The sequence below is a fragment of the Penicillium antarcticum genome (assembly GCF_028974205.1).
Source record: "Penicillium antarcticum strain IBT 31339 chromosome Unknown utg000001l_segment0_segment0, whole genome shotgun sequence".
Classification (NCBI taxonomy): Eukaryota; Fungi; Ascomycota; class Eurotiomycetes; order Eurotiales; family Aspergillaceae; genus Penicillium; species Penicillium antarcticum.
Window position 1 is genome coordinate 1347683 of NW_026695299.1, and position 22668 is coordinate 1370350.

The 22668-nt window shown below is 48.0% G+C and overlaps 9 protein-coding genes across 9 annotated transcripts; 6 read left to right on the forward strand and 3 right to left on the reverse strand.

The window, feature by feature from the left end:
* Positions 1–1442: 1442 nt before the first annotated feature.
* On the reverse strand, positions 1443–4204 carry N7508_000504 (glycoside hydrolase family 55 protein; the record flags this gene model as incomplete). Its single annotated transcript, XM_058458589.1, has 7 exons — positions 1443–1636; positions 1687–1880; positions 1934–2026; positions 2084–2164; positions 2216–3338; positions 3397–3849; positions 3907–4204. 7 exons carry the CDS (start codon positions 4202–4204, stop codon positions 1443–1445), a joined length of 2436 nt encoding a protein of 811 aa, XP_058324811.1.
* A 762-nt stretch (positions 4205–4966) lies between these two features.
* On the forward strand, positions 4967–5825 carry N7508_000505 (glycoside hydrolase family 128 protein; the record flags this gene model as incomplete). The annotated part of the gene is made up of 2 exons (XM_058458590.1): positions 4967–5166; positions 5219–5825. The coding sequence occupies 2 exons, from the start codon at positions 4967–4969 to the stop codon at positions 5823–5825; spliced, it is 807 nt and encodes a 268-aa protein (XP_058324812.1).
* Positions 5826–6561: 736 nt separating this feature from the next.
* On the forward strand, positions 6562–8033 carry N7508_000506 (DUF1996 and WSC domain-containing protein; the record flags this gene model as incomplete). Its single annotated transcript, XM_058458591.1, has 2 exons — positions 6562–6899; positions 6956–8033. The coding sequence occupies 2 exons, from the start codon at positions 6562–6564 to the stop codon at positions 8031–8033; spliced, it is 1416 nt and encodes a 471-aa protein (XP_058324813.1).
* A 573-nt stretch (positions 8034–8606) lies between these two features.
* On the reverse strand, positions 8607–10160 carry N7508_000507 (sugar porter family MFS transporter; the record flags this gene model as incomplete). The annotated part of the gene is made up of 1 exon (XM_058458592.1): positions 8607–10160. The coding sequence occupies one exon, from the start codon at positions 10158–10160 to the stop codon at positions 8607–8609; it is 1554 nt and encodes a 517-aa protein (XP_058324814.1).
* A 537-nt stretch (positions 10161–10697) lies between these two features.
* Positions 10698–12243, forward strand: N7508_000508 (transcription factor domain-containing protein; the record flags this gene model as incomplete). The annotated part of the gene is made up of 4 exons (XM_058458593.1): positions 10698–10942; positions 10992–11442; positions 11586–11854; positions 11907–12243. 4 exons carry the CDS (start codon positions 10698–10700, stop codon positions 12241–12243), a joined length of 1302 nt encoding a protein of 433 aa, XP_058324815.1.
* Positions 12244–13285: 1042 nt separating this feature from the next.
* Positions 13286–16029, forward strand: N7508_000509 (beta-glucosidase; the record flags this gene model as incomplete). Its single annotated transcript, XM_058458594.1, has 4 exons — positions 13286–13355; positions 13405–14011; positions 14063–15332; positions 15385–16029. The coding sequence occupies 4 exons, from the start codon at positions 13286–13288 to the stop codon at positions 16027–16029; spliced, it is 2592 nt and encodes an 863-aa protein (XP_058324816.1).
* A 107-nt stretch (positions 16030–16136) lies between these two features.
* Positions 16137–17027, reverse strand: N7508_000510 (dihydrodipicolinate synthase family protein; the record flags this gene model as incomplete). Its single annotated transcript, XM_058458595.1, has 1 exon — positions 16137–17027. One exon carries the CDS (start codon positions 17025–17027, stop codon positions 16137–16139), a length of 891 nt encoding a protein of 296 aa, XP_058324817.1.
* Positions 17028–18339: 1312 nt separating this feature from the next.
* N7508_000511 (aldehyde dehydrogenase ALDH) lies at positions 18340–19947 on the forward strand (the record flags this gene model as incomplete). Its single annotated transcript, XM_058458596.1, has 3 exons — positions 18340–18464; positions 18515–18714; positions 18764–19947. 3 exons carry the CDS (start codon positions 18340–18342, stop codon positions 19945–19947), a joined length of 1509 nt encoding a protein of 502 aa, XP_058324818.1.
* A 1753-nt stretch (positions 19948–21700) lies between these two features.
* On the forward strand, positions 21701–22582 carry N7508_000512 (phytanoyl-CoA dioxygenase family protein; the record flags this gene model as incomplete). The annotated part of the gene is made up of 1 exon (XM_058458597.1): positions 21701–22582. The coding sequence occupies one exon, from the start codon at positions 21701–21703 to the stop codon at positions 22580–22582; it is 882 nt and encodes a 293-aa protein (XP_058324819.1).
* Positions 22583–22668: the final 86 nt, after the last annotated feature.

The window sequence follows — 22668 nt, forward strand, 5'->3', positions numbered from 1 at the left end:
TACTATATCTCTTTACCCCTGATCAAGGGTGGAACTGACTCCCTGGATATATGCGTCATAGTATGCTTCGTATATAACTCTCTCCATCCGGAGTGTCAGCATATTGGGAACTACGTCAGGCCACTCATCCAAAAATTTGCGAGTCATGGCTGGATGATGAACGAACATTTTATGCGGAGCGTCAGCCTCCTACTCTTCAAACGCATCGTCTGAGAATCGGAGTTCCAGGTACTTCCGGAACACACACTGGAAATTTTGCAAAGGAGGAGGGGGAACCGGGTACAAATCTGCATAGCGATTGGGCTGACCGGACCATGAGTGCATGACCCCAGAAAGAGGTTCATAATCTGGGACGAGTGATGCCATGTAGTATTGTCCTTCTCCAAGTTAGGAGTATTTGAGCAGAAGTGTCTGTAATGCATTCTGGGGATCGGCCGGCATAGTGATTCGTTCAGGGTAGAATGACCCTAATGGTACGATCGTAACCTCTCTCGAGAACTTTCCAACACTTTCACTTTTTTTGTTAAAGATTTCGGCTGTGCTCGGGTTATTGCCTCAAAAGGTCGACTAGCTGCCCGTATAAAGTGTCGTTTTCGGCCTCGAAGTCAAAGACTGGGTACTTGAGTAGATAGGCCATTTCATCACGTCTCATGAGTCGTTCGTCTGGATTTATCAATTTGCATTCCGCAGTTTTCCAGGAAGAACTCAGGAAGCCCGTTTTTATTCGACGCGGATAAAGCCTCCTGGTACACCAGACACAATACCGCACCCATATTTAATGATTGATACATCAAGCGACGGAACTTGTGCCTTCAGCCGAGCCAACTTGAAGACGGCTCTTCGGACTTAGCCGCTTGGATATCCTTCTAACAATCTTGACTCCAGTTCGTGATTTGCAAACAAAACTTTTCAATGCACCTGATCAAATATTCCCAACCAAGCAGTTGTTTCATTTCGTCAGAAGGTGGTTCCCGCGCTTCTGCACTTGATAGGAGCTGGAAAGGGCTCGGCGGGAATTTCTCTCTATGGAAGTGCTACACCACTGTGTTTGTCGCGCATACCTGAGCGTGGGATTTGCTAGCAAGTCCATATTGCTTCGACGGAGAGCAAGACGCATCAATATGTCACTTACTTCCATGATGACCTCGTTGAAGGCAGGGATATCACAACGTCCACAGCATCCTATGATTGTGTACATTTCAGACTGATAGATGGAGTGGACTCATTTGCATGTTAAAAACAGCGCAATTGCCTGAGGTATACTGTCACAATTTTAAAGAATGAGGAGAAGTCACTCAGTTGGAAGAGATATAAGAGTACACATGGTGGATATGATAAAAGAGGCCCAAAATTTTAGACCTCGCTATATCAAGACTACTGTAAAGGATCCCTTTCTCAAATCAAATGTACAACCAGCCCACCAACTAACCAAGTCAACTGAATCACTTTCTGAACAGTGCGATATTCTCATTGAACACATTCAGGTTATCAGCCTGACTGGCAACGCTGGCACCGTTAATATCAACCATACTGGCCGATCCCACCGTGTTGAGATTGTAGATGGAGATTGAAGATGAGCCCTCGAGGCTAAAGATTGAGTTCTGGCAGCTTCTTCCGGAGTCCTGGGCCGAGCACGCTAACTATTGTCAGTTTCGGCAAAGGTACAGTGGTAGGACTCATTCTTACAGGCATCATTGTTATCAAAGAAGGAGTACAGCCCCGCCCCGTAGACGAAGATACCAGTCGAATCTAAAACTCGCAGACCCCAACCTTCGGCGCAATACTTGCCTTTGCCAGCGCACGATGTTGTAAAGTTGGGATCATGAATAGAGGACACAACGGGGAATGGAGTTGTGGCGACGGGGTTTGGTTGGTAGTACCTGAGAATCATGAGTAAGTGGACTTTATCATGTAATGCGAATAATATACTCACGCCGACTCGGTTTGTATCTGTCCCATGTAAATGTTTTTCGTTGAAGCAAGCTGATATTGATAAAGCACGTTATGTTCCACCGAGGTACCCGAGCTGGATGTTGAGTTAGTTCATCTTGATCTTTCCTGCGGATTTGAACGTGATACCTACAGCCAGATATTTCCCTGGGTGCTCTCAATGTTCATTCCACGACCACTATAGATAGTGAGCTGGCCGTTTCCGTCAAGGTCACTACTTGGTCAGCATCGTTCTTAAGAAGTGAGTGATACTCAGAAAACATACTGATCTGCAACCCAAAACCAGTTGTTCTCCATATACAGCCCAGTGGCAGATGATGTGATGTGCATGAGCATAAAGGCAGCAATGCAATTTGGATTCGCCGTCGTGGTAGCTGTGCCTGGAGTCGCAGTACACTGTGCAGCCTGAAGTTGGGAGCCCGCGAACCCTCCAACCCTTACATGCACATCCCACATCCCAGAGGGGCTTCCAGAGGGAGACGCGAGATTCCACTCAATGAGAACAGCCCCTGCTTGTGCACCTTGTGTGCTAACAATCATGTCTGACCACTCAACCTGGCCACTGTCACCAGAAGCGCCAACTCGAACAACAGGCCGGGGACTATCCATATTGCTGAAGAAACTGCCGCTAGACATGATCACTGGATAGGCTTCACCAACGATTTTGGAGCCTGCCGGGATCTTGAGAGTGCTAGTGACACGATATGTGCCCGCATCGAAGTAGACTACTTTGCCAGATGATGCAGCATCGTTGATGATCTTTTGGAGAGCAGCTGTATCATCTGTTTCTCCATCACCCTTTGCACCGCCGTTTCGAGTGCTACTGAATGAAGACACACTCAAAGCGCTGTATTGAGGCTTGGAGCGTTCATAGAACTGCTGTCCTTGGAGGAGTGATGATGGCCGAGAGTTGGGCGTGAAGGTACCTTGGAGGGCCTGAGGACCATCTGGGGTGTAGCTATGTCCTTGCCCCCAGGCATCTACATGCATGGTTCCACCAGCCAGAACAGTTGTCTGGCCCGGGCCTTGAACAATGACAGGGACATTTTGAACGGACACATTCTCAAGGACAACACTGCCTGCCGTCGGAGGCTGAGAGGTGGAATCACGGGCAGTAACGATACCCACTGGTGTGTTGGTGATAGAGCTATCCAGCAAGGTGAGAGAGCCAACGGTCTGCTGGTCATGGCCTCCGGAGGTAATATCAATACCGACCTGACAATTGTTGATATGAATGCTCTTATAGGTCCAACCCCAGTCCCAGTAGTGACTGATAGCGGTGATTGCATTGTTGAAGGTCAAGTTTCTCATGGTGAATTGCTGGTTGCCTAGTGCTGCACCAATGTTTCCTCCATTGAAAACAAGATCACCCATATAGCCAGCAGAGCCTATTTAGTATTAGCGCAATCTCATCTATAAGGCTCTATCAGAGGAACCACAACTGACCACTTTCACAGAAAACACCCTGATGCTTCGTGCCAGACGCTGAGCTCATCTGGAAGACCAGGTTCTGGAGACTAGTTGCCTGCGCCGTTGGCCAATGAATGCCACTCACAGTGTTTCCCGTGGGGATACTGCGGAGATCTAGAACAAAATTCCTAATTTGTCGGAAGAATACCACTGTGGATGCCCAGTTGAGGTCCGCAGTGAAATATGGGTCGGCGTCAATGAGGTAGCCGCCTTGAAATCCTGATGTTGCTTTAATCACGGGCATGTTCGTGGGGTCTCCAATAATTTGCGTGTAATAGTAGTCGAAGATCGGATACGAAATCATGTAGGTACCGGCAGGGAAGTAGACCAAGGCTGGGGTGGTTGTATCTGATCCACAGCCCTGCCCACATCTATCACCACTGCTGATTGCTGCGTTGATTGCTGCAGTATCATCGGTGACACCGTCACCTGGTTCTCATATCAGTACTTTAGTTCTGCCATATATTCATCAAGAAGGTACGTTACCTTTCGCACCAAAGTCCTTGACGTTACGGAAGACTTGGTATCCAGAAGCCCCAAAGGCAGAGACACCTTGATGACCTATAGATTCCAACCAAAACGAGGAGCCGCTAGGGAGCAAGGCGCTTTCTTGGGTGATTTTTGCTTTCGCTGGGGGCTTTTTCTGAGGACCGGTGTATGCTTCATAATTCCCATATTCTTCGAGCGCCGCAGCAACAGCAGCATCTACTGACGGGATATCTATCAAAGCCGCACTTGCAGCAAGTGCCAAAGGCAAGATGGCCAAGATACCAAAGCGGACCATGTTTGCTTCGGTGAGATGGTTGAAGTGATGCCTGTATCTTAGAGTCCACGGCGCTCATATCCCTATTTATATGTGTACCCACATAATGGAGAGCAAAAATCAGGAGCCTCCTTACTTTCTTCATTACCGGGAGTTGATTCTTAGCCTGGACTAGACAAAAACTTGAAACCCACTTCCCCTCAAAATTGAATGCATGTGGCGGTAAATTAAGCCGATGCAGAACTTGTCCGAGCGAGCATGCATTGCAAGATAGACCCGAGATTCCGCAGCCTCGATTATAAATGTAAAGCAAGATTTGGAGCTAATGCAGGTGATCCGTGAAGGAAGTATATTCCATAGTAAATACTCTTCTCCCGAAAATCCGCAAATTGAATCCAAACGAGCAGATGCTTGAAGAAATTTCGGCTTTGTGCTCAATCAAGCGGCTGCAGGGATCCGAAACTCCGCATTGTATTTTCGGACGTCTTTATTGGCTTTGTTTAATGGTGTGTCTAATTTCGCGTAGAAAAAATGATGCCAAGAAAGCCACCAGTGAGAGAAATGAGATTTTTGGAACAATGTTGCAGTCTGAGGAAATATTCTGATTGCGCAAGTGATGACCCACCCACAAGACTCGTGTTAGTTCGTTTCAAAGTCAAAAAGTAAACTGATATATGAATTAGGGTACTCTAAACTATCCCTAAGTCTATTTGGCAGAATATTTTACTCCTCACGACAGGCCACAAGTTTCTATCACCAAAGACCTCACACCATACCTTAGCAATGGCTTACACTTATCTTCTCTTGGCCGCTCTGTGTCTCCATGAGGCGCATGGCCTTTCTGCGAAGAGAGGAATCGCATACAACAACAACAACCCTTCCGGGAATGCAGTGTACGCGAACCTTTTTAAGGGCAACACGAAGGTATCATGGGCCTATGATTGGGGATACCCGTCCTGGGACTTGGACTCCTCGTTTGAGTTGTAAGTTAAACCAATCAAGTTGGTTAAGACTTTCGATTAACCCATCTATCAGTGTTCCCATGCTGTGGGGATTGCCCAGCGGTGCCGATTCAGACTGGACGGCTGCTGTACAAACTCCAGGAACGATGAACATCCTTGGGTTCAACGAGCCTGATTTGACTTATGATGCTTCATCGAACATCATCCCCGAGAAAGCTGCAGCTGGGTATCTTACCTACATGCAGCCCTTTGCGGGAACCGTACGAATCGGTTCTCCCAGTGTCCTGTGGAATAACGTTGGTTCATCTTCTGGCGGCTCTTATAATACCGCTACATGGACTCAATACTTCCTGGGAAACTGCACTGGTTGCCACTTGGACTTTGCAGCTATTCATTATTACCAGGACTGTGTTACCCCTGATGGCCAGAATGGTGCTGTCTGGTTTGAAGGCAATGTGACAAACGCGCATGATGTTTTGGGTCTCCCAATTTGGATTACAGAGTTTGAGTGCTATGGAAGCGAAGAGCAGCAGATCGCATTCTTGGAGCAGGCTCTTCCTTGGTTGGACTCGCAAGACTACGTGGAAAGGTATGCGTATTTTGGTGCTTTCCCTGAATATCTCATCAATGCGGATGGAACTGGACTGTCTGATTTGGGAACTACCTACGCAACTATTTGAGCGCTCTATGATTTCATACTTGACTGGGATCTCAAGTACACGTACCTACTAGGGACCGCTAGGTTAAACGGAGCTATATTGAGAATTGATAGTTCAAGTTGAAAAAGCCGAAGTCCTCACAATAATTAGATATGACCAATAGGGATAGACCGCTGTAAACTTTCTATGGCTTTTCTTAAGATCATGGCTTACCTTCCACTTTTGTTTCCTGCTTTAACCAAAGCGGATTCTTCTGAAAGTCGTATGTGGCCCGGGCCGCTCGGGCTTTGTACCAATGGGCCCGTCCTTCGACTGTAGACCCTTTAATTTCAGCGACACTACTGTAGGTCAACCCCGCAAAGCATGCATGTTTAATATACATCTTAGGCCCACAGCCGTGTTCCTGCGGGGTTGTTCGGCACTAATCTAGTCTTAGCAAGGGCTCTGCCGCCGTGTGTTCTTCAATGTAACCACGTGGAAACCTCAATTGATGTCCGAATGTGTCAACTGAGCAATATCATGAAGTCTACCCCTTTTCTTATATTATTTACGCGGAGTCTCGGAGATAGCGACTGTATCGCTTCAGCATGTACTCTCTCTTGTATGCCGAAGTAGAGAGACACAACAACTTAGATTGTGCTAATGAAACAACCAGCTCAAGGCCAAGAATATGAAGAATAAAAGGAGATCAAACTGCCACTTGGAGAAAATCATTATCTGAATTTCACGTTGAAGAAACGCAACTACTATACCGATGATGACCATGCGAGCTTGTGCGAGTTATATTCCTTCTTTGTTGATATATATCGGTCCTGCTTTGGCATTCTTCAAGGTGCCATGCAGTACACCTCTGGTCATTGAGAGAGCAGACCCTCTCATTTCACCTGGGACAGTCTCCAATCATGTTCACACCATCATGGGTGGATCTGGCTTCGGGTTTACCATGAACTATGACATGACTCAGGAGTCGGAGTGCAACTCTTGCTCTGCAATTGAAGACAAGTCCAACTACTGGGTTGCTTCTCTCTACTACCATGCTCAGAATGGAAGCTTCATTCAAGTTCCACAGAACGGTGGAGCTCTGATATACTACGAGTAAGGGGTCCAAAGCCATATTTACGGCGCAGTCATACTCACACTGGCAAATCTAGACAGCGCCCCGATCCAACTACGGATGGGAAGATAGTGGCACCCCCGGCTGGATTCCGCATGATTGCGGGCAGTCCATTTGACCGCCAGTACAAGGACAGTATTGAAGCCGACGCGAGAAATTTCGCCTGTCTCAACTATGATGGTCCCGCAACGCCTCAAACAAATGGATTCCCAACGACAAACTGCCCCAACGGCCTTCGCGCCCAAGTTTACTTCCCTTCCTGCTGGGATGGAGTGAACTTGGATAGTCCCGATCATAAGTCCCATGTGGCCTATCCTAACCAAACATATGACAACGGCCCATGTCCCGCGACACACCCAGTTCGCATTGTCTCTATTTTCTACGAGATTACATGGCACACCGAGCACTTTGCAGACATGTGGTATGGCGACAGCCAGCCTTTCGTCTTTTCCTTCGGTGACCCTACAGGATACGGGCTACATGGCGACTTTATCAACGGGTGGGACATTTCAGTCCTTCAAGAAGCCATTGATACGTGCAACGATGGCGGTGGAGATATCACCGAATGCGCGCCAATCCATCTCTATCCAGACACTATCACAGACGGCTGTTTATTGGAACCATCGATCGATGAGCAGGTCGGCGGATGGCTGGATGCTCTACCGGGCTGCAATCCCATCCAACCAGGTCCAGATGACGCGACAATCAGGACTGGCTGCGGTGCGCCCACGCAGATTGGATCACCACAGCATTACTATACCGACGTTACCGGTGAGCTGGGTTGGGAATGGATTGGCTGCGCGGTCGACAATGCAGGGGGCGTAAGGATCCTAAGTGGCTCCAGCTCGGCTGGCTCGGACATGACGGTCGAAAAGTGCATTTCGAACTGCAAAGCTGCAGGGTATACAATTGCCGGTCTTGAGAACTCTCAGGAGTGCTACTGTGGCAACAGCATTGACCCTGCCAAGAAGCCGTCTGTTACGCCTATGGGAAATTGTCTTTATCCCTGCACCGGTAACCCTGACCAGAACTGCGGGGGTTATGGATTTATCGGACTTTACCAGAAATGTACTGGCAGCTGCCAGAATCTGCAATATCCCGTGGTACCTCACTAGGGGGCTGCATGGGTGGCTGTTCCTGTGAGAGGGGTATGGGGGAAGAAGAGTAGCTAACGGTAGTTAGTCTCGCATAATTGATGCTTATTGATTGATTTCCTCGGAGGGCTTGACTCTGAGGCCCTTGATATTTAGTTAGATTTCATTAGACTGGTTCAACTGCCGTTCCAAGGATAGGCTTGCCCACTAGCTCCGGGAAATAGTCAAAATCGGGGCCTAGTCTCGTTCTCGTTCTCGGTCTATGTTTCCCTGTTTCAGCCTGAACAATCGCTATCTTGTTTTCTAAATTAAGGAGCTGAATAAAAGAGCGCGTACAGAAAAAGAAATACCTGCATAACTGGGCGAGACTATGCACGTACTAATAGAAATCCCGCCTGATTTCTTCCATGTACAGATGTACAGATCTTTACATTGAGTCATCGAAGCTCTACGTCTTTAAGCAACTTCTTTCAATAATTATATAAAATTAACTGTACGCTGGTAGATACAAGTTGACAAGCTGCGATTAAGACCGCATCCCGTAAAAAACCCCTGCCCTGCAATTGACAGCCATGCCAGTGACAACCGACCGGCCTAAACCTCAGCTGCAGCCTGTTTTTCAGAGACCTCGCCGAATGCTTCTTCTCCGTCAAAGATTAACGCAACCTCTTCCAAACTGCGCCCCTTGGTTTCAGGGAATCCAAAGTAGACGAGACCAATTTCAAAGGCAATTACACAGCAGTAAACGATGTAGTATTTCCAGCTGATTGCATCCATCGCCACAGGATTGGCGTATCCATTGAAAAGAATGGCACATGTAGCTGCGATCTGCATAATGTTCGTACCCTTCGCACGTAGATGGGTGGGGAGGACTTCGGTAATATAGACCCATGGAGGCCCATTTAGACCAGCGTTGTAGAACAGCTGATACATAAAGATCATAACTATGACACCGGTACCAAGAGACGTATCATGGAAGCCTCTCTGCTCGTTGATTGCAGATAGGATTGTCCAAATCACGAAACAGCACAACATTCCTATTGTTGAGAACAGGAACAGACGTCTCCGACCAACGATTTCCATGAATGAAGCTAGGATGACGGAAACTCCCAGGTTGAAGACTGTCAGGCCACCATTGATACGGAGCTGCTGCGGGTCCGAAGTGAAACCGATGGAGTTCAAAATGAGATGTAGGTAGTAGGAGGTGAGGCCATTTCCAGAAAGCTGCATCATGCACGGTACTGCAATGATAATGAACAGGCGGTGCATGTTGCCTCTGGTACTAAAGAACTCCCGGTAGCCAGTTGAGGACGAATTCTTGGCGGTCTGGATGTGCAAGATGATTTCCTTCATCTCGAAGTCAACAAGCGCAGAGTTCTCATCTCCACCCGCGTGATACTTGGTAAGGACCTTTCGGGCTTCATCATATCGGTCTTTCTGTACGAGATATCGTGGGGACTCAGGAAGCAGGTAGACGAAAATGACTTGCACCAAAGGGAATAATCCTTGCAAAAGCGAAGGAATGCGCCAGGCCCAGGAAGCATCGGGTCCCATGAAATAAGTTCCGTAAGTGACCCATGCAGCAAGTAAGGCCCCGAGATACCACAGATTGTTATAATAACCAACAAGAACGGACCGATGAGGTGGATATGCCAGTTCGCTGACCAACATGGGTGATGCTTCAACTGCAATTAGGCCTCCGAAGCCAATGACCATGCGGGAGGCCAGAAACATAGCATAGTTCTGAGCGGCGCATTGAAGCACAGCACCGATCACCAGGAGAGCTGATCCGATAAAGATCGGGAAGCGTCGGCCCGTGTGGTCACATAGCCAAGGAGCAATGGGGAAAGCGAGAATCTGACCAAAGATTACACCGTTGGAAAGTGAGCCCAAACGAGTTCCGGTCGGCGAGCCGAAGAAGTTCTGCCACTGGCTCATAGACTGAAGGCCGTTGAGCATAGATCCATCATAGCCGTTGGTAGTCGAAGAGAGATAAGGAATGATCATCCCGAGGTTGAGGAGCAGAAGGTGACGCTGCTTATACCACGGCGTGCCGGTATCGGGCAGAACACTTGAAATGCTCCACTCGCCAGGGCTGTTGTGAACAGGTTGAACCTCGGCGGTTGCTTTGGTGTCGGTGTCGCCCATTCTGACTCTGGTTCCTATCCTGCTGGCTGGTTTGGTTGTCGGACTCAAGCAGAAAGCTGATTCGGATGCCGTGGAGGTCTGGGATTGTCGTGGTGAAGTCCTTGATATATCAATCTTTCCAACAGAGACCTCCGTGATTCCGCAGTGAAATCTGGACGAGGCGTGCAAAGCGCCATTCCGAATGGTTCTTCGTCTTCTAATGTGCAAGTGGTAAAAGCCAGTCTCACGCAGTGTGGCGTATTGAACTAACCGCTTCTGATCGCGCATGTCAGGTTTAGCCTCAAACTCCAAGCGAGAGAATCCCCGCGCTGGCAACCCCAGGGTTTCGGGTCCGGGGAAGGGACAAAGCGTCTCAGGGCGAATCGAATTTATCCATATTGGCTATGGCTTTGGAGGGGGAAAATTCAGATGCGCACTACAACCAAAATAGCTTAGGAAGACCCCTGGAGTTCCGAAACTCCGCTGAGTACTTAACTCGCTTCATGCTCTCTTCTCTACGCACTAATCTACCAGTCAAGAGACTGCTTTCCGGCTCGAATGGGGACCGTCTATCTGTCTAAGAACCAATCAGAAACCCCTTCCGATGGAGAATCTCCTCCTGGTAAGGCCAGTCATAAGAGAAAGCACCCTCGTGCTGCCGGGACGTACCCGCGGAAACGAGCGACACAGGCATGCCATACGTGCCGCCTTCGACGGACTAAATGCGACAATACCCGACCCGCGTGCGCATCGTGTGTCCGTCTCGGGGCGGAATGTAGCTACCAGCAGATAGATCCTTCGACGTGAGTGTCTCGAAGCTTGCGGAGATACGGAAGCTAACCGAGACCATAGGTTTGATTCCGCGAGTTTAGCTATCCTGAAGCGCATAGATGATCTAGAATCTCTCATCCAATCCAAATCCAATGACGTGCCGGTAGCGCCGTCTAACAGCATTTCATCCACGTCGCCTATCTCCTTCAGCATTGGATCATCTGTTATCGATCAAAAAGCTCAGTGGAAACCGTCATTTATCAATATAGACGAGGTTTTGAAATGGCCTGTTTTCGAGAATCAAAACTTTGATCAGCGACTACATTCACTATCGCAGTCAGAAGAAGACAAAGTTCAGTCGGAACTACCAATATCTGTTGATCTTGACCTTCACGAGGCCGATATTCTTCTTCGGAACTTCTTTGATGATGTGCATATTTTCAATCCAACTCTGAAAGAGGAAGATGTAGCGGAATATGTCAAGATTGTGAGGTACAACGGTATCGGCTGGGATGCCACATCTTGCCTACTAGTGAGTTCCCTCTCGTTTCAAACATTTGGACTTTTGCTAAGCTGTCTGGATAAAAGCTTCTCATATATGCCCATGGCTCAATCGTAACTCCATTTATCAAAAATGAGCCAGGTGTATCGTCCTCTTCTTTCCGTCTGTCAAAGGAATTCCTGCAGGCAGAGTCCTACTTCCTTGCTGCGCAAAAGCGAATGGGCATGCTGCTTTGCAAAAATGGCGCGATAGAAGCACAATGCTTTTTCTTGGCCGGTGTCTATTTAATGGCAACATTGCGACCGGTCGGTGCCTGGAGAATGTTTGTACAAGCACTAGCTTGTTGCCAAGGGTTCTCCACCCGAAGCACAAACGACAGCCAGTACGAAGATGAATGGAACACTAAGCAGAGGATATACTGGACCTGTTTCAAGTCTGAGCTGTAAGTAATCCCACTATGGACCGTTGATCTGACCTTTTGACTTTTCCAATAGGGAACTTCGACTGGAGCTAAACCTTTCGCAAAAGAACGTCTTGGATCTAAGCTACCCAACGTTCTTTCCTTCACCACCCGATGGACTGAAGGCTAAAGATGAGGCAGCATGGTACTTTTATCTGGCTGAGATTGCCTTGCGCAGATTGGAAAATCGCATCTTGGGATACCTCTATCGACCCGACACGGCAATCTCAGAATCAACCATGGTATACGCAATCCTGGATTTTGAGGAGCAGAAGGATGCCTGGTACTTACAAATCCTCAACACGCAAGAAATGTCACAGATTGCTAATGCCCTGGTTCTACCAGGTACCGCTCTCTGCCTGAAGGCTTAGCTCTTGACGCTGAAGCCCCCAACACAGACCAATATGAACCGTTTCGATTTATTCTCCGGGGGCACTTTCTGGACTGTCAAGAGACTATGTACTGGCACTTCCTAGTGGAGGCGATTTACGGCCGTGTACATGGCAACAGTGATATTTTTCTTCGAAAGGGGCTGCAAGTCTGCGTGGACAGAATCCAGCAGAATCAGACAGGCTTCTATCACCGTCATCATGGAACATGGCTCATGCTCCGGTCTTGTACAAGAAGCGCTCTCGTTCTCCTTGCTGCTGAGCGGTGTGTAGATCTTGTACATCTGTTGCCTCTAGGCTGGCAAGAGGCCATTTTTGAGGTGACTAAGATGCTGAACTTTTGGAAGGACGAGTCGAGTGACGTGCTTGAAATGTTGGACATTGCTCAAATTCTTATCAATGCCAGAGCTTCATAGTGCTCCGAAACCAGCTAGAGCGAGATCAACTCTTCGCATTCCTACGACAGGGGGACATGGGTCTGTTCATAGTGTCATGAAGTATTGGACAATCCCTTCACCAAATTCTCGAAGTGAAACTGTCATTTCATGCATGACTTGTGCTCTGAAATAGCCTCTCTTCTTTCACCTCTTTTTTCATTTCTTTTTTGCCAATTTTCGAGTGCCACAGGTAAGCAATACAGATTATATAAACGTGGGATTGGAAAAGTATTTATGGCCACTTTGTCATGCATGGTGTAGTTCACGATATGCAGCCTAGACCATTAGGCTAATCTGTAGAATCATTGAAGCCAAGGGCGACTCCACCGTGTAATTGGAATGTCTCATGGGTGTCGAGGCAATCTGATCCAATGGATTGCTACTCAATTCTCCAAGCCCGATACTCCGCGATGCACCCACTTGTTTACCGAAGTTATTACGATAATGAATTATTTCTTTAAGACAATATTACATAGAATTTCTACATAAGCTGGCATAGCCTTTTGCATAAGAATGGGCTCCGCTCCCCAAAAAGATCCAATTCTTCGTCTTCGAAATATCCTCCCGTGTTGATCACTTCCGCTAAGATGTCAGACATAAACATTGAAAATACGCTCGAGGAACTTTCGCTCAATGAGAAAGTATCCCTTCTATCAGGTCGGTGGCTTCCAGTCCTGGGACATTGCACCGCTAACCTCAAATTCAGGCGTCGATGGCTGGCACACGGCAGCAATACCTCGACTAGGGATCCCTCAAATACGAATGTCAGACGGACCAAACGGTGTTCGTGGTACTCGCTTTTTCAATGGTGTCCCTGCAGCCTGCCTTCCTTGTGCCACTGCGCTAGGGGCTTCATTTGACAAGGACCTTATATTTTCTCTCGGAAAGCTCCTGGGCGCCGAGTGCAAGGCGAAGGGGGCGCATGTCCTTTTGGGTCCGACCATAAACATTCAACGAGGGCCTCTGGGTGGGCGTGGCTTTGAGTCTTTCTCAGAGGATCCTGTCCTCTCTGGCTCCTTGGCCACGAGTTATTGCCTAGGAGTTCAGACTGAGAACATCATTCCGACGCCGAAACACCTCGTCTGCAATGACCAGGAGCATGAAAGAGTTGCTGTTAGCGCACTTGTGACAGAGCGAGCATTACGGGAGATCTATCTTTTGCCTTTCCAACTAGCCATTACAGGTGCGAATCCTGGTGCTCTGATGACTTCATACAATAAGGTCAATGGATGCCATGCGAGTGAAAGCCCTAAGTTGCTGCAGGATGTTGTTCGAAAGGAATGGAACTATAAAGGTCTTATTATGAGTGATTGGTACGTTTTCTCATCCAGACTTTACATTGCTTTCACCACTGACCAAAACAGGTTTGGAACGTACAGTGGGACTGAAGCCGTCAATGCCGGACTGGATCTTGAAATGCCTGGCCCAACTCGATTCCGGGGACCCGGCTTAGTGCATGCTATTACATCGAACAAGGTCTCTGATAGGACTATCAATGACCGGGTCCGCTCGATGCTAGAGATGGTAAAGTCAACAGCCAGCTCAAACATTCCCGAGGACGCACCCGAACTCCAACGAAACTTGCCTGAGGATCAAGCACTGCTTCGCCGAGCAGCTTCTGAGTCTATTGTCTTGCTCAAGAACGACGACCGCATCCTTCCTCTTGACCCAGCTATGAAGACTCTTGTGATCGGACCCAACGCCAATATTGCGGCATACTGTGGTGGAGGCTCTGCCGCCTTGCCGGGGTACTATGCAGTCACTCCATTGGAAGGAATAGTTAGCAACTGCACCGGCGGTGTTAACTTCTCTCAGGGAGTATATGGCCACAAAGAGCTGCCTCTTCTTGGCTCTCAGCTTACAAATGAAGAGGGTCAGACCGGGTATACATTCAGCGTGTTTACTGAGCCCTCTACTAAAAAAGACAGAGAACCGGTCGACAAGTTGCACATGACCAGCAGCTCTGCATTTCTGATGGATTACAAGCACCCAAAGGTTCACTCTGACCTTTATTATATCACAATGGAAGGCATCTTCGAACCAGCTGAAAGTGGAGTATATGACTTCGGTCTCACCGTCGCCGGTACCGGAGAGCTATTTATCGATGGAGAGTTGGTAGTCGATAACAAGACCACCCAGCGCCAGGGAACGTCGTTCTTTGGTATCGGCACTCCAGAGGAGCGCGGTTCTAAATATCTTGAGGCAAACAAGCAATATAAGATCCTTGTCGACTATGGTACGGCTCCAACGTCTAACTTGAAGTTGCATGGGGTCGTTTCGTTTGGCCCTGGTGGCCTGAGGGTTGGAGGATGTCGACGTATTGATGCAGAGCGCTCAATTGAAGATGCCGTCAGCCTGGCAAAGATGGCTGAACAGGTCGTCGTCTGCGTTGGACTTAGTGGGGAATGGGAAAGTGAAGGCTTTGACCGTCCACATATGGGACTTCCTCCACGGTCGGATGATTTGATAGAGAGAATCCTCGCTGTCCAGCCAAATGCTGTGATAGTAGTGCAAAGCGGTACGCCTGTCAGCATGCCTTGGGCTCGGGATGCCAAGGCACTGCTTCATGCTTGGTATGGCGGAAATGAAACAGGAAATGGGATTGCGGACATTATCTTTGGAGATGTGAACCCGGTCAGTGTTAAACTGTCTATATCTTCTCATATTGACTAACTTCATCTTGCAGTCCGGAAAGCTTCCTCTCACATTTCCAGAGTTCATCGAGCAGAACCCAACATATCTGTCTTTCCGTTCAGAGGGAGGACGTGTATTGTATGGCGAAGATGTCTATGTCGGTTATCGTTATTACGAAAAGACTAAAGTGAAGCCCCTGTTTCCCTTCGGGTACGGTCTCTCCTACACAAAATTCTGTCTATCAGGTCTTTCTGTGTCGCAGCCTCTGGAAAGCTTGAACAGAATCAAGGAGGAAATCCTAGAAGTTGCATTCTCAGTGGACAACACCGGACTATACAGTGGCGCGGAGACTGTCCTGGTATACATCTCACCTCCCTCCAGCAGCAGTGTTGCACGCCCAATCAGAGAGCTCAAGGGCTTCAAGAAGATCAGACTCGAAAAGGGGGAGAGACAAGAGGTATTGATCTCAATTCCACTTGCTCTCGCCACGAGCTTTTGGGACGAGGGTCACTCTGCATGGCTTAGCGAAGCGGGAGAGTATAAAGTGATCGTTGTTGGCACTGGTGATCAGAACTCACTCTCGGCGACCTTTCAGGTTGCTCGTAGCCGGAGTTGGAATGGATTGTTTGGGCCCGACGTGAAGGCTCCATCTCTTCATGTCAACGGGAATGGCAATGTGACTAATGGGCACAGATAAGGAGTAGACAAGATTTTTAAATGGCTTCATAAGTCAAGGTTTCAAAGATATTTGGTGGCCACGAATATATCCATTGAAAGCCGCATATATATATCTAAATACCCCATCTAGATAGTCTTAACACCAGCGTTTTGCAACAATTGCTTAAGCTCAGCCGTTAACTCGGGGCTAAGCAAAGCAAAAGGCTTGCGCAAGCCACCAGTAGGCTGTCCAATCAATTCACAGCCAGTCTTAACCGCAGCAGCATAGTTATGCGACTCCAAGAATTTGCAAACAGGCCAGGTCTTGGCCCAGATTTCACGTCCACGCTTGAGGTCGCCCTTTACAGAAACGGCATCCCAAAGCTCAACGGCTAACTCGGGAATAATGTTGGCAGCACCCCAAACACCGCCAGGCGCGCCAGCAGCAAGACCGTAGAATGTCAAAGTATCCCATCCATTGAATGCAGTAATCTGATCGGAGAGACCAAAGATCAACTCTGTAAGCGCAGGCGCATTACCAGAGGTATCCTTCAGGTACTTCACGCCAACCTTGGCGAGTCCCGCGATCTCAGTAGGCGAAAGCGTCAAGCCACTGGCGGAGGGGATGTTGTAGAAGACAATTGGCAAGCTGGAGGCAGTGTAGATATCATTGAGCATCTCGTGCAACTGCTCCAGGTTGACCGGGTCATAGAAGGGAGGTACAACCATTGTAGCGGCGGCACCGACTTTGGCTGCGTGCACGGAGAGCTCGACGGCTTCCTCAGTGGAGGTGCTGCCAGTTCCGGCAACAACGGGGACACGGCCTGCGGCGAACTTCACGCACAGCTCTGTTAACTGCTTGCGTTCGGCAAAGCTAAGGGTTGTGAATTCGCCTGTGCTGCCGCCTGGTACGAGGCCATGGCAGCCTGCTGTGATGAGATGCTCAATGTGTTGCTGGAGGCGGCCTTCGTCGATTTTGGTGCGGTCATCTGTGAAGGGTGTGATGATCGCCACCATGATGCCGCCGAGGGATGCCATTTTGGAAAATTGTGTAGGGAGGTGTTGAGAGACAATTGTTTGGGGGTTGGAGGGGTATATTGATGGAGGAGTTTGGATGAATACCTAGTGATCTAGATATAGTTGGGATGTTGGAGTCTCTTTCCATCTACGTTGGTTGTATACTCGGAGAGTAGGTTTGCGCGGTCGGAATCACTTTCCTCTTCGGTTAACCCACCTTTATCAATCTCACCCCCACCTTCCTTTTTGTGCTGACAATAGAATCGCCTTTCAGTCTTACACTGATGGAGCACTGAGCACTCCATTTGAACTGCGATGTCAATGAATCGGTGTCGGGTATGAGGAGTATGCAACGCGCGATCGACGTGACACATTGGCCCCAGAGCGGTGAACCCCACGTCCCCACTTGGAGGAATGGAATTGCCTCTATACAACAGAGCTGTAGATCTACTCTTCGGGTTCCTTCATTAGAGGGCACCTCAAGTCACCTGTCGTCACATGATCATTTTTGACATTGTAACCTTGGTAAGCATTGGTCTACCCCTGGACATAGGATGGTATGCGAAAAAAAGGTCTATGAATAACCGACTGACTGTTGTCATGAAAAGATATTAGTGTGCCTTGAGATATACTGTTTGTTTTTATCAGACCGAAACAGAATTAGAAGTATTGTTCAATGTTATTATACATGATGTAGGATTAGAAGTAATTCCATTGTCTAGGTAGTGCATCTGTTATTTCAAAAAACGTGGTCGGCTTTGATTTAGGCTATAGTTGCATATATGACACAACGGTAATGTTCTCGTTAACTGAAAATTACTTTGAATTGCATATCCACGGTGTGACAGGGTACTTTTATTGCTCTTCTAACCTTGACACGAATAGATTCCTACAATGCTGACGGGGCCAACGTACTTTTTGATACCGTTCGTGCAGTTTTTACTTGACAGGGAGCTATTATATGAAATCCCCGATGCATGCACTAAAAGGGAGGGTCTACTATGTTCTCTTCCCTTGTAGCAAGGGATGAATGTTGAATCTGTCAAGTTGCTTTAGGCATATCAGATGCTGCATCAAGCAGAAGTGACAAAGATTGAGGTATGAAACATCTACATGGAACAATCAAGTGCAATTTCCTGGTCAAGTCAAGGTCTGAGAAGTGAGATTCGTGACTTCACGATAAATGCCCGCTGGTGCACATGCGATTAGAAAGGAAACACTTGCCAAATTGGTCGGAGATCAGTCGGAAGGACATGCCAAAAAGGGGATAGCCTGTCCCCAAATGATCTTATATCAAACACTCCGCGCCTTGAGCTTAGTTTCTCAAGCAAAAATGGATCTCTTCGTCGATATTGTCACTCCCAATGGACGCAGCTACAAGCAGCCCACTGGCCTCTTTATTAACAACGAAATTGTACTCGCAACGGGAGGACAAACCATCACCTCTCTTGACCCCGCGTATGTCATACCATTTATCAATTATAGCCCCTCACTAATCCAATTGCCAGCACCGACAAGCCCATTGCTACCGTCCAAGCTGCCAGCGCCGCAGATGTCAACCGCGCCGTGGAAGCAGCCAAAGCGGCCCTAGTCCACCCCTCATGGAAACAGCTCCCCGCTACAGACCGGGGCCAACTTATGGGCCGATTGGCCGATCTTATGGAGGAGAACCGTGGACTTCTGGCTTCTATTGACGCATGGGATAATGGTATGCTTGATTTTAACGAATGCCTCGTAACTTGCTAACTCCCACTTAGGAAAGCCCTACCACGTCGCTGTTGATGAAGACCTCACAGAGGCAATTACCACAATCCGCTACTATAGTGGCTGGGCCGATAAGACTTTTGGCCAAACCATCAACACCACTCCTCAAAAATTTGCCTACACAATCCGTCAACCCATTGGTGTTGTCGGTCAGATCATTCCCTGGAACTACCCCTTGTCAATGGCAACCTGGAAGCTAGGTCCTGCCTTGGCTTGCGGAAACACAGTTGTTCTTAAGCCCGCCGAGCAAACCCCTCTTAGCGCCCTTATTCTCGGTACCTTAATCAAGGAAGCCGGATTCCCTCCCGGTGTGGTCAACATCGTCAACGGGTACGGCTGCGAAGCCGGCGCATCGTTGGCATCGCATCCGCTGGTCGACAAGGTTGCATTCACCGGGTCAACTGGGACTGCTCGGGAAATCATGAAGATGGCTGCTGGCACTCTTAAAAATATCACCCTCGAGACTGGCGGCAAGTCTCCTCTTCTTGTCTTCCCCGACGCAGACATGGACCAAGCAGTCAAGTGGTCACACGCCGGTATCATGTCCAACAAGGGCGAGATTTGTACAGCCACTTCCCGTATTTTCGTCCATCGCGATATCCTGGAATCATTCACTGCTTCTTACAAGGCTGCAGTTGAAAGCGTCAAGATCGGTGATCAGTGGGACGAGGCCGTCTTTCAAGGCCCCCAGGTCACACGTGCTCAATATGACCGTATCCTCTCCTATTTCGAAATCGCCAAGAGCGAGGGTGCGACTATTCTCACCGGGGGTGGCCCCTACCAGCATACTGATGCAAAGAACGCAAATGGATACTTTGTCCAGCCCACCGTTATCGTCCATGCCACTGATTCCATGCGCATCGCCCAAGAAGAAGTCTTCGGTCCTGTCGTGGTCATCTTCCCCTTCGATGACGAAGAAGAAGCTATTCGCCGTGCTAATGATACCACCTATGGTCTCGGCGCATCTGTCTTCACCCGCGATCTAGAGCGAGCTCACCGCGTCGCTGCAGAGATTGAGTCCGGTATGGTCTGGATTAACAGTAGCCAGGACTGTGACCCGCGCATTCCGTTTGGTGGTGTGAAGCAGAGTGGTATTGGACGAGAGTTGGGCGAGGCTGGTCTTGAGGCTTATAGTCAGGTCAAGGCTGTTCATGTGAACATGGGTACGAAATTATGAAATTTATGCAACTTAATATGTAGATGGCGCGATAGAATGATTATAACAGAATTGAATTGCAGTTAACCATTCATACAACGAACAAGCTTTGATCTAACCTCCCAAAGATATAGTTTTCCACTCACGCACTTAACTTGGCATTATCACATACCAATTTTAAATTGACTTTTTAATCGTCATGTCGGCTCACCTACGTCCGAAGCCCCTTTCACGCGCTGTTTTCATGGAGTCTATATGACTGACCTCAGGCCCTCGAAAATGAAGCTGAAAGGGTCGAAGAAGGAGAGATCATAGTGGGATAAATCAATGCATAAAAATGGTCCTCCCTATCAGGCTGCGATATAAAGACTGATAATAACTATAGTTTACATATCCATGACCAGTGTGTCCATTATATCAGTCATCCGGCCCGTAGAGCTAAGCAGATACACGTCCCACATTGATTTCATAGCGGCGTCATTCTGGTGGATAAACACGACTTATATCAGATAAAATGACACATGGTTAATTTTTATAAACACATACAGCCGCCTTAGAATTCTCCAAAAGTTCTTGCACTCCTGCAAGTGATTGATATGAAATATTGATATGAGCTTTATATTGTTGCGGCTATTGTCATCTACCGCTATAGCAGTGCCGACATTGCCTCCTCTGCCCTGGAATCGGCTGGTCCGCTGATCTCGAAAAAATTTTATAACTTGGTTCCCCCTACAGTAAGAACAGCTCGCCTTGCGTTTCATGACTATCACCTATCTATTCAGATTCTCATTGCTGGTGTTATCAACGGAGACCTTGCCGCCAAGTCGCTCTACGTTCTTATATTTGCTGGCACCGATCGCATGTCAAAGCGAGACTGGGTTGCTGTTAGCTCTGGATCGGTATTGCTTTTGGCCACTGGGCAGTTGCGTAGATTCTTGCTCAGGCAATTCCGGCTTCAATAACCTTCTTAATTTAATAGTGAGAGTCAGACTTCAAAAATCTACTTGGTCACATACTGACTTACAGATCTTAATCATAAGATGGCGCGATTTCGCAGCTGGTTCACTTTTGGCTTCACTGGCATGTTCTGGTTGCATATGATAAGTGCTTTCTCCCGGGTTTTCTGAACTGTACTAATGACTTATTACTAGAATACTCTTGATCGTTATGCTTCTGGGATGTCCATTCATAATAACCCCAATGGCGCTAGTTTCTCTTACATGAGTAGTAACTCTTGATTTCCGTCATTTTAGCTCCCCTACACGACCAAGAGTAGGTTTATGCAGCTTGTGGACATTTTACCTGTTCAAACCCTTTCACTTGTATTTGTGCTTGTAATTTGTACGGATCATTCAGCGCAATGCTAAATTCCGCTAATCTACCATCACAAGTCCCCGGCAGAGAAAGTAACAATATCAGAGTGTTTAAAGAAAGTCTTCTAGCACATGAAAACCCTCGGTCTGTCTAAATCCTTCTACCCGTGGCTATATATGCTCAGTAAACATACCAGGTATACATACTCAGGTTTTGGTGGAAAATTCCAATACAATAGTCTGGGGGTACTTTGTTACTCAAAGATCCATGATTCTGTGTATCATGGGCCATGCCCCCACACTAACCCAAATAGGTAACTTCAACTGTCGGTGCATAACTGGATGAGGGGAAACGAACTACATTGTGCTGAAAGCAACGATGCATTCATACCATCAGTGGGGAAGGAAACATATAAAATGTGCCTCCAAGAGTAGGATATCACAGATACATTGCTAAAGTTATGGCTTCCCAAGAACCCCAGATTAAACTTATCGAGTTAACCGACGCTGAGCTTGCGACTCGACAAATCGGATCACACAGCCTGCAAAAATGTCTAGAAGCTCTCCATCGTGATGGAATAGTCGTCCTCAAGAACGCCGTCAATCCATCCCATCTGGACAAGCTCAACAAGCGAATGGTCGACGAAGCCAAAAGCCTCTATGAACGCACAGAGACTCACAGAAACTTCGGCAAAGGAACAGGCAACATTCAACAAGAGCCCGTCTGCTCAGCAGAGTACATTTTCGAAGATATAATCGCCAACCCCTTCGCAACATCCGTAATCGAAAGTATGATCGGCCCACACCCAACAATGCGCTTCTACAGCGCCAACACGGCATTCAAAGCTACAGAGAGACAGCCAGTGCATATCGATGTCGACTTTGATATGCCGCGCATGCCATTTGCCTTCTGTGTAAATGTCAATCTTGTCGATACCTCGCCAAAGAATGGAGCGACGGAGGTGTGGCTTGGTAGTCATACGGACACGGATCGATATGTGCTGGATCAAACCACCCAGCATAAGCAGATCAGGGCAGATTTACTGGAGGAAAGGAGGCGCATTAGTCCCGGTATCCAGCCTGGGTTGCCGAAGGGTTCTTTGATGATTCGGGATTTCAGGTTGTGGCATGCTGGTATGCCGAATCGGACTGATGATCCGAGGGTTATGCTTGTATCTATTCAGTTTGCGAGCTGGTATCGGAGTGGGCTTAAGTTTGTGTTGCCGCGCAGTTTGGACGGGAGGGTTGATTGGGGCCGTGTTGTCCCTGCTGTACAGTGGGTTGATGATGATTATGATTATTTGCAGGGGGCGCATGATCATGATTTTTCGCCGTTGCCCTAGTCTCATTCTTGGTGTACATGTATCTTATCTCTAGTCAAAAGTTTTTTTAATGAAAATAGCTGGAAACAATTGACTCTTTCTATACC